Source organism: Talpa occidentalis, unplaced genomic scaffold (assembly GCF_014898055.3).
Source record: "Talpa occidentalis isolate TD23 unplaced genomic scaffold, MPIMG_talOcc4v2.1 talOcc4.11, whole genome shotgun sequence".
Classification (NCBI taxonomy): Eukaryota; Metazoa; Chordata; class Mammalia; order Eulipotyphla; family Talpidae; genus Talpa; species Talpa occidentalis.
Genome location: NW_023601104.1, coordinates 75,140,810 through 75,151,404, shown reverse-complemented (window position 1 = coordinate 75,151,404; position 10,595 = coordinate 75,140,810). Strand labels below are relative to the sequence as shown.

The 10,595-nt window shown below is 54.5% G+C and overlaps 1 protein-coding gene across 1 annotated transcript; it reads left to right on the top strand.

Moving 5' to 3' along the window:
* Positions 1-5,622: 5,622 nt before the first annotated feature.
* On the top strand, positions 5,623-10,083 carry ZFP36L1 (ZFP36 ring finger protein like 1; the record flags this gene model as incomplete). The annotated part of the gene is made up of 2 exons (XM_037503555.2): positions 5,623-5,820; positions 8,266-10,083. Coding segments are annotated over 2 exons (1,155 nt in total), but the record flags the coding sequence as incomplete, so codon positions are not given.
* Between the last annotated feature and the right edge of the window lie 512 nt (positions 10,084-10,595).

Sequence of the window (10,595 nt, the reverse complement as noted above, 5' to 3'; positions counted from 1 at the left end):
TGTGGGGGCATGGTCCTGCATGTGCAGGTCGTTTAGCAGCATCCTGGCTTCTATTTTCTAGGCACCAGTAACACGGATCTTTGCCCTCTAATTGTGACTACCAAAAAACGTTTTCCAGATATTGCTAAACGTTCACTGGGGGGCAAATTCACCATCTCCTGTGTGTGTGTGTGTGTGTGTGTGTGTGTGTGTGTGTGTGTAAAGCACTGTTTAAATAAAACAACCAAATTCTCATGGACTATGGGGCTGGACCACACCCTCACTGCAGCAGAACCTGGGGTGCGGTGAGGAGGAGCATTTGTATAGTTTTAGAAGCTTCCCAGGTTATTCTGCTGAGTGACATGAGCACTGCTGTTCTAGTCCAGCCCTGTTCATCTACAGATCTGAACACGGAAGTGCAGAAAAGAGAATGACCGGCTGGATTAGAAGCAGAGTAGCTCTACAAGCCAAGATTCCTGACTCAGGCCAGAACTCATTCCATTAGAATATGTCACCACCTCTCCAAGCGGCACAGCGCCCTCCCTGGGAAGAGAAGCCCAGCCTCCCTGAGTTACTAACTCAGAATGTTTCCTCCTGCTGCTAGATTTAGGGTGACCAAAGTATCCTAATGGGTTCAGCAAAAAGTGACAAAATTTCATAGGTAAACTACTCAGAACAGAATCCTGAGGCCCAGGTAATAGGGAAGTTGTTGCCCTCAAGGGGTTTATATTCCAGTGGCAGAAAAACACATCATTTCCATAAAATGCAGCTAGAATGCGGGAGAGCTACAGGCTGCAATGGCACCACTGGGAGAGGCATTTTGCTGTTGGGGGAGCTGCCTGAAGCCCCAGCAGGAGGAACCTCTGGGGCAAACCCCCAGGAGGGGTATGCAGCAACCGCCAGCAACTGCTAGCAGTTTCGAGTGGCTGGAGGGCAAATGGATGGCTGAGCAAAGCACACTAGCTGGAAAGAGTTTGACCTCCCCACCATCCCAGAGGGTACGTGACCTTTTCCAAGTTGTGCAACTGGTGACCGATGAGCTGGTCACCAAGGAGTAGCTTCCTAATCAAAGTCTAGGTGACTCAAGACTCTTGGGCTATCCTGTGCCTCTGGGCAGTTCTAGGCAAGATAGGGGGAGGTGCAGCTGTGGGCCAGCCTGAGAACTGAATGGAACTGGGGGTCATTTCTGCAGGGAAAGCATTAAGACAATGAGGGTTTTGGATGTCCAAATCTGGCAGAGGGCCTGGCAACCAGAGCCACGCCAGCCCTGGGCTGGCTTTACAGTAGTCCTAGCAGGTAGTGGCTGCTCCCTGAGCTACACCCCAGGTCCCAGACACTGTGTACAGCTGCAAGATGGTAGACCCTCCACTGCCCTCTCTTTGAGGCCCCTGCCTGGTTTGGGGTTGGGGAGAATACTGGCAACCTACTGAGGCCCACCCTGTGCTACAGAGCTTAGAGAGAAGAAACTGGCTTTACTGTCAACAGGGCCCAGTGACCTAGTTTTCAGAAATACTTATGATGGCAATCAAGTATTTTTCAGTCAGGCAGCAGACTCCTGCCATCTCTTCCTTGCTCTTCCCCAAGCTCCTTACTAGGCCTTCTCCCTTTTCTAGGCCTTGGGCCTGCCTTGCCAGGCCTGGGGTGGGGGAAGATAGTGATGCAGATCAAGGTTTTGTTGACTATGCCACTGTGTGTAAGTCTATAATGAAAAACCCTTTTGCAAACTGAATTTGTTTCATGGGGTAATAAAGCCCCAAGACTGGCTTAATTTACAATAGCTTGGCAAATAAAGGGGTCCAGGTAGGCATGGAGCTGGGCACACTATGGCCAATCTTAGGCAGTGTTGTTATCCCAGTTTTAGAGATGAGGTTTTGGTCAGAGGCTTGAAGGCAGGGCCAAAAGATTTGGATCCAGAACAATTCAATTTCAAAGTCTTGTGCCACTGACCTCAAACCGTGGTTTTTGAGTCATTAGGAGGAAAATGACCAAAACATGAAGAATCCTGGTCCCACCCTGACGGATTCTGATTTAGTGCGTTCAAGCCAAGCAAGCTGCATCTCACCCAGGTAACTCCCCAGCTGCACTTGGCCTCACCTCCCTCTCTTCCTAACCCAGTGACTCTGCGGGGGTGGGGTGGGGTCCCCGGATCTCAGGTAGCAGAGGCTGGGGGTAGGGTGGGGGCCCAATCAGAAGAATTTGCGGGAGTTTCCAAATGACCTGAAAGCGGGGTGGTAGTGCAACATGGCAGCGTTCTGCGATGGCAGGTCCTCAGCTGCAATCGGGGCCGGCAGAGAGCTCTGGGGAGGGAGGGGTTGACTCGGAAGGCGCTGGTGACAAGGACGAGGCCCGGTCGTCCGCTGCGAGGGGGTGGGGTGGACCGCCCGGCGTCCCATAGTCTCACCTGCCGCGGGTGCGCCCAGGTCCAGACTGGCAGGTGAATATATTCGTCGCGCTCCCCTAATTCCGCGGCCTTTCACTTTACCCCTTTCATAAAACCTACAACCCCCACGCCGAGAGCACCTCGCCAGCCCCTCCTCGCGAGGTCACCGGCTCGCAGCGGGCGGGAGGGCCCGGCTCCGGGCCCGTGGCGAGGCCCTGGCGGTCGCCTCCCGCTCGGCGGCGGTGCAGGTGACCCGGGGCCTCTCCCCGGGCCGCGCGGGGCAGGAGCCAGAGGGCGCGCGGCGGAGCGCAGGAGGCGGGGAGGCCGCACACGCCTCCCGTCGGGCTGCCTGCCCGGGTCGGGGCTCCGCCGCGCTCCTGCGGTCACCCGGCACCTGCCGAGCCCGTCCGGGCGGGGGCGGGCGGCTCCAGCCCTCAGACCCCCCCACCCCCCTCGCTCCGCCCGGCTGGACGGGGCGTCCGGGCCGCCGCTGGGTCAGCGAAGGGTTAAGAAGGCTAGTCCCCTCCCCTCGGCTCCCTCGCTCTTGGAAAGTCCCCGAAATGACGTTTCAACCCGACAATTAAAAAAAGAGTTTAATTACAGAGACAGGCTCGGGAGCTGGAACAAACCCGGTCGGTCGGCGGGGCCGGTAAACAACTCCGGGGCGAGCGGGCCAGGCTGGCGGCCGCCCCGCGGAGCGCGCGCCCCCGGCCGCCGGGAGGGGCGGGGAGGGCCCGCAGGGAGTTGGAAAAGCCGAGGAAATTCGAGGAATCGGCGTTCTCTTTGAAAGAAAAAAAAAAATTTTTTTTTTTTTTAGCTAGCCCGGGGCGCGAGGCCGCGTGATGGTACTTGGGGCCAGTCCCGCAGCGGCTGAACAGCGCGAGCGGGTCGGCAGGGTCCGGGGCCCGGAGGCAGCCCCCACCCCCCGCTCCCGGTCCCCCTCCCCCAGCACCCCCAGCCCCCCCAGCCGGGCTTCGCGAACCCTCGGGGGTTAAAGACCAACGAGCCCTTTATTTTCGGGGGAGGGGGTGTGGATAAAAAACCGAAATAGCTTCACACAGGACGCAGACTAACCTTGTGGTTTAACGCGCACCCCACTCTGTCCTGAAATCTGGAACTCATTACTTCATCACCAAAAAACTGCACGAACCCACCCCCCACCCCACCCCACCCCACCCCACCCCACCCCACCCCCTTCTTGGAGCTGAGGAGAGAGCAAACAGCCCTTTAAGAAAGAAACTTACATTTGAATGATTTAAATTAAGGTGGATGGAAGTTATTTCCATTTCTGGCGCTTGCCAGATTTCAAGAAAAGCCGAAAAATGGGAGCAGGGGGAGGGAAGCAACAGGCGGTTGGACAGCAGAAGAAGAAAAAGCCAGGGACAGCGGCCAGATGTAAACTGGGGCTATCCATTTAAGTCAGAGGGTACATCTAAAAGCAAACCCGGCTGGGGATCACGTCGATGCGTGGCTGCAGCAAAAGTGGTGTGTTTCGCAAAGATGAAACTGTTCCTAAAACAGTTGTGATTTGGAAGGTTTCCCGGGGTCTGCTCGGAGTTGAGGAATAAATAAGAAATGCAATAAAAATGCGTGTATGTGTGTGTGTGCGCGCGCGCGCGCGGGGGTGTGAGTCGGGGGGGGGCGGGGGGCGGGTGGTGGTGAGAGCGCGGCTCGGCCCGCCCCATCTTTCCAAAGAAACGTGTTCATAATGGGGTGACCTAATTACATCGCAATGGAACCCGCTCTTAGCCACTCAGCGCACGGGGTTTCATAACAGACCCAGCGGCCTCGAGTGCTGGGAAGAAACGTGCGAGGGCCCAGGAGGCGGCCTGGCACGCGGGGAGACGGGAAAGAAACGCAACCCCCAGATTTCCGCCTGGGTCGTCACTGCAGCACCCCAGCGAAGGCGCAGGGGGCGAGCGGAGTACAAGTTAACCATTTCTTATCTGTGTGGGTGGCAGGATAGCCTATCCTAATAGTAAACAAATATATTTTATAGTCTTTGAAAGAGTAAGAATTGGGGGGGTCTTTCGGTTTCGAGGCGTCCACGCTTCCCCTCCCCCCGTCCCGCCAAAACAGCGCAGCGTGACAAGCCATATGTTCCGTTCCCTTGGGGGCGGGGGAGAAGCAACAATAAGTTGAAAGTGTCGCCTCCCCCAGTTTTTTTTTTGGCTTCATTCTTACCAAAGTAACTTTTCATTGTTCAAGCGTCTCGGCGGGTGGGGTGGGGTGGGAAGTGGAGGCGCGGCCCGCGGTCCAGCGCGCGCGTGGAAAGTGGTGCATTGCTGGGTGGGTTTATGGGGTGGGGGTGGCCTGGAAGGGACACTCGCGAGGATTCGGATTTTCTTTAAAAAAAGTTTAAAGAGTGGGTTCGTGAAGAAATGTCATTCCCAGGCTTTTTGAAACTATCCGCCCAGGGGGTGGTCTTTCTCGCTCTCCACCCCCACCCCGACCCTGGCCCCCACTCCAAGTGGCGGCTGCAAAGCGAGCGCGGGTGGAGACGCGTGGGGCGCGCTAAATTCTCTTCCAGGCCAGGTTCCCCTGCAGGAAAAAGTCTCCCTCGTTCCACATCCCCCACCCCACCTCCCGCGGGAAAAACTTAAAAACCCTGGACTTGCACACTTGGTGCGTCCCACGTGTCCAGCCTCCTGGCCCTGCCGGTTTGCGGAGAGCAGTGGGGTGCGAAAGAAAAGTCGGGCAAAGAGTACATGGTACGGGAACCTGGAGCTGTTGGAAGGGAGATCTGCTCAAGATGGAAACCGCAGCCAGGGCGCAGCGCACTGGCCTCTGCTCCCGCTTGCGAAAAGAGAAAGTGGAGCCCGCCTTCCTGCCCGACAAAAAAAACAACAACACAACAACAAGCACCCCGAAGAGGGTGGAATGAATGACGTCACAGAGCCGCGCTCCGAGGCTGACAAAGGGGGGGGCGCGCCCCTCCCCCTCTGCGCCCCGCGCGGCCCCGGAGAGGGGCGCCTCCAGCGCTGGGTGGCGAGGCGAGCGGGGTCGAAACTTTTCCTCTTTAAGAAAAAAAAGTTGTGCACGGCTCGGAGTGGGGTTTTTTTTTTTTTCTTCGCCTTCTTTCCTCGTCTCACCCCCCTCTTCTTCCTTTTGAAAGTTTTTTTTTTTTTTTCCCCCGAGTTTGACCGCATGGCTGATTCAACTTCAGTGTCAATCAACTTTTTTTCCTCCTCTTCCACATTTAAATAAGTTTGAAGCTCCTCCTCTTCCCCCCCGGCCCACAGAATCTGAAACTATAAATTGGGCTTCGCGCGCCGCAGCCCGGGAGAGTCAGAAAGGCAAGGGGCGGCGGGAGCAGGCGTGTGGGACTCCAGACCGGAGAGCCGGAGGCTGCGCCTTCCCCGCACCGGGACCTTCGCGACGCACCAAATTCTAGTCCCTGCCCCGTGCGAGCGCCCACGATGACCACCACCATCTTCGACTTGAGCGAAGTTTTATGCAAGGTAAAGTGGACGGAACGTGTACGTCTTCCAAGTCTTTTTCTGATCCCTTTTGCTTTCAAAAAGAACTCCAAAAGTTTCAAGTTTTGGAAAGTAGGGCCAAGGAAGCAGTGTGATCAGATGGTTCTTTTTTCCCGGTCCATTTCCCCTCCAGTTTGGAGGAATTTGGCCCTCTGCTCTCCACCCTTTGAGTTTCGAAAGTTCTTGGTGGAGGCTACAGGGGAATCTGGAGACCGGAGTTTTGGGGGGCGAAGTTTGCGTGGTAGACTGCTCTTGGGGACACGGGGCACAGGCTGGGATTGGGGCACCTTTTCGGCGATTCTTTCGTCCCTAACGTGGGGCTTGAGTCCAGTTTTGCTGGCCTGCTCGGTTTCCACCCGTGTGCGCCCAGAGCCTGCAGCCGCATTGCCGGCCTGTGGGGCTGGGAGGGGGCTCCCTCGGAGAAGTGAGGCTTGGGAGGACGTTTTGCGGGGATGTTTCCCCCCTTTGTTTTGGGGCGGGACTGGGAATCTGCGAAGAGGAAAAAGGGGCCGAGAGTTCTGATTCAAAAGGATGTTGCAAAACGAGCTTGTAGTGGGGCTTCTGTTCCCCCCATCATGGTTGGGTGTCCTCCGGGGATAGGCCATGGAGCTGCAAATTTGGGGGTTGAGGGTTGGCTTGGCCCACTTGCCTGTTTTCTGAAGGATCTGGGTTCATTGGTATAGAGAGGTTAGGGATGGGACACCAGGATAATATGCAGGCCTGAGCTCTAGGGTCGTAGCAAATAAGGATTTAATGGGGGCTTCCATATTCAGGCGGAGCTGCTTGCCAGCCGGCTGTGAAAGAATGCTAGTTTGAAACCCGGATGGTAACAGGGATACCGTTTAAGTGTAGGAAGCAAAAGCCTAGGGATTTTATTAAGGTTTTTTCATTCCCCTCGCCCCAATTTGAAAGAGGGAAGCTGCTGGGCCACTTATAATTGCTAAAGTGTTTTGCCTTCTTTTAAACACGTTGGGTCATGTTGCTCTCTTTCCCAGCTTGCTTCTCCAGTCGGCTCAGCTGCCAGGGCCTCAGGGCTGCAGGGTTGGGGTGCAGAGACGCGCTGGAATTGAAGAGCAACATCAAAAAAAGTTTGAATTTCAGCTTCATTTCCTGGCTCTGCTTCCCCACACTGCAGTTGCCCTGGCGGCTGGCTGAGCCCTCCTACTGCAGGCCCTTTTCCCTTCTCCAGGCTCCGGCTTTGATCTAGTGCTTTTCTTTCCCTTGCCCCTTCCCCCACAGTACTTTTTAAATGAACCTCATTGTTGGAAACCGGCTCTCAACTTGGTTCCTGTAATCCGCTCCGTGGGGTGGTTGCTGTTACAGATTCCTGGTCCTTCACAACTGATCCTAAGGGACCAACTTTAGAATTTGCACAATGACACCCACGCGGGCAGAGAGGCCAGCTTCCAGGTCCCCTGTTAGCACCTTTTCCAAATCCTGGGTACAGCTTGGGCAGGTGACTAGGTGACTAGGGTCCCCTCAGAACAGAAATCTGCCTGTGGTGGCCCTGTCCTCCCTCTTCAAATTCAAATCCACTGTTGACCGGGAGCTGTGAGTGGTGGTGGTGGGGGTGGTGGGGGGGTAGTTTTTTCCTTCCCACCTGTGGTTTGATGTTAAAGATTAAACACTCAGCTCTGCTCTTGCAACTAGGAGGCTAATTGTAAAGACATCTTTCCCGTGGAGAGGGAGGGGTTGGGCAGGGAATGGTTGGGGTGATCGCTGAAGGCACCCCGTTCTGTGGAAGTATGGGGTGATTAGTTTTATTTTCAGGCATTACCTCTCCCCAGCCGTAGCTGAGGGGTTTCTCCTGATGCTCCCTCACCCTCTCTCCCCAGCAAGTTAAAGCAGGGGCATTCTGGAAACCTGTTGCCAGAGGAAGAGACACTTCTGAAAGGAGGAAGTTGAGAGGCTGGGGGCCAGGTTTGGGGGGTGGGGGAGGGAGAAAGGGGGGCGCGCACAAGGGTGGTGGTGGTAATTAAGCAGGGACTTATTGAAAGGGGATGTGACTCTTTGTTGCTCATGGTCTCCTGAGGTTTACTTCATTTTGTTAGGCGCAGGGGGGGAATCTAGAGAAATGATTTGTAGGAGATACTTTGAGCCAACTCATTTATTTGGGAGGTAAAGAAGTTGTGTTTTACGGCTAAAAATGCTAGCTCTGGGCACAGGATCTGGGGGTGCATTCCGGGCGTTGGCCTGGAGTTAGGGTGCATGCATGAAACACTTTCTCAGGTAGGCCGGGATCTTGTAGCTTCTTAAGCATGGGCTTTGGAGGCTGGTGGGGGAGGGAGGGACAGGGGCAGAGGTGGAGATGGTTCCTTTGAGAGAGATGGGGCATTTCTGATTGTGGAGAGGCTGCCGTTAGCGGGCCTTCTTGGACCTGGTGAATGGCCCTTGTCACTCACCAACCTTTCTCTTCTCTCCCTTCAGGGTAACATGCTCAACTACAGTGCTCCCAGTGCAGGGGGCTGCCTGTTGGACAGGAAGGCGGTGGGCACCCCTACTGGTGGGGGCTTCCCCCGGAGGCACTCAGTCACCCTGCCCAGCTCCAAGTTCCACCAGAACCAGCTCCTCAGCAGCCTCAAGGGTGAGCCGGCCCCACCTTTGAGCTCTCGGGACAGCCGCTTCCGAGATCGCTCATTCTCAGAAGGGGGCGACCGGCTGCTGCCCACCCAGAAGCAGCCAGGGAGTGGCCAGGTCAACTCCAGCCGCTATAAGACGGAGCTGTGTCGCCCCTTCGAGGAGAACGGTGCCTGTAAGTACGGAGACAAGTGCCAGTTCGCACACGGCATCAACGAGCTCCGAAGCTTGACCCGCCACCCCAAGTACAAGACGGAGCTGTGCCGCACCTTCCACACCATCGGCTTTTGCCCATACGGGCCCCGCTGCCACTTCATCCACAACGCCGAGGAGCGCCGCGCCCTGGCCGGGGCCCGGGACTTCTCCGCTGACCGTCCCCGCCTCCAGCATAGCTTTAGCTTTGCTGGGTTTCCCAGTGCCGCTGCCACTGCCGCTGCCACAGGGCTGCTGGACAGCCCCACATCCATCACCCCACCCCCCATCCTGAGTGCTGATGACCTTTTGGGCTCACCCACCCTGCCCGATGGCACCAATAACCCCTTTGCCTTCTCCAGCCAGGAGCTGGCGAGCCTCTTTGCCCCTAGCATGGGGTTGCCCGGTGGTGGCTCCCCAACTACCTTCCTCTTCAGGCCCATGTCCGAGTCCCCTCACATGTTTGACTCTCCCCCCAGCCCTCAGGATTCTCTCTCGGACCAGGAGGGCTACCTGAGCAGCTCGAGCAGCAGCCACAGTGGCTCAGACTCCCCCACTTTGGACAACTCAAGACGCCTGCCCATTTTCAGCAGACTTTCCATCTCAGATGACTAAACCAGGGTAGGGAGGGACCCCCTGCCTGCCGCCTCCCACCCCCACCCACATCTCTTACCCTTGCCTCCCTCCCCATCCAACCCTTCATTAACAAGGTTAAGCTCAACCCCTTTTTCCCAGAACCTTGGAATGCCCCTCCCTCTCCCCCTTTTTATACCCCTCCCCCCCAAACATAAGGACAAGTCAATTTGTCAGTAGCTTCCTCTGGCTTGAAACCCCCTCCCCTCGATTTTATAACCCACTTACCATGCGGATCAGACAAGTCCCATATTTGTCAGTAGATGCCTTTTTTTCTCCTCCCGGCTTAAGCCTTAAGTGCCAAATCCCAAAAGAAAAAGCAGTAACAGTTTACAGAAGCAACTTTAGTGCCTTGTAATCTAACTTTGTCACTGTGACTACATTACCTCTTCAGCGCCAGAGGGCACCCGTGGGCCTCCTGGAGCCTCTGCCCATGGGGGGGAGGGTGGGAGGGAGACCCAGAACCAGCAGCTCCCTCCACTGGCGACACAAATGCACCTTCCCTAACACACCTTCTCCTCTCCTCTCTTCCCAGAACCCCCCAGCCCCCCACCCCCCCCTTGGGAGAGTTGTTGCCAGACTTGGGTTTTTGGGGAAACCTATCTTGACATTCAAAACCTTTTCCTTCGCGGCCCGAACCTCTTTGACTAGTCTTGCTGGGTTCAGTAGGTCTACAGGAAGGAAAGCTGAAAAAGTGGATGAAGATTGTGACATAAGTGGGACTGTGTGATTTTAATTTTTTCTTTCTTTTTTTTTTTTTTAAGTGGGGAGGAAGGGGAAGCTAGATGGACTATGAGAGACTTGATTTTGGTGCTAAAGTTCCCCAGTTCATATGTGACATCTACAAAAAAAAATAACAAAAAATGAGAGAAAAGCTAAAAAAAACCATGTGAGGGCGGAGCAGTTAATGGTATCCATTCCACATACAATATCTGTAAAAGGATTTCCCGTAGAAGTAGTTTTAATGGTTTTGCTCTAGAATACCGTAGGTCTATCCTTAGAGCACTCACGCCATGCTTTTTTCCCTGGGTTTTAAACTTCATATAACTTTCAGAAATTGGAGAGCAAAAAGTTTGCTTGTCACTGCACATCAATATAAAAAAGCTTATTTAACTTATCAAAACGTATTTATTGCCAAACTATGCTTTTTTTTTGTTAATTTTGTTCATATTTATCGGGATGACAAATCCATAGAATATATTCTTTTATGTTAAATTATGATCTTCATATTAATCTTAAAATTTTGTGACGTCTTTCCTTTTTTTCCACAGTTTTAATATATTATTCTTCAACGACATTTTTTGTAACTTTACACTTTTTTTGGTTATTTTATTTTAAAAAAATGAAAAATTAAT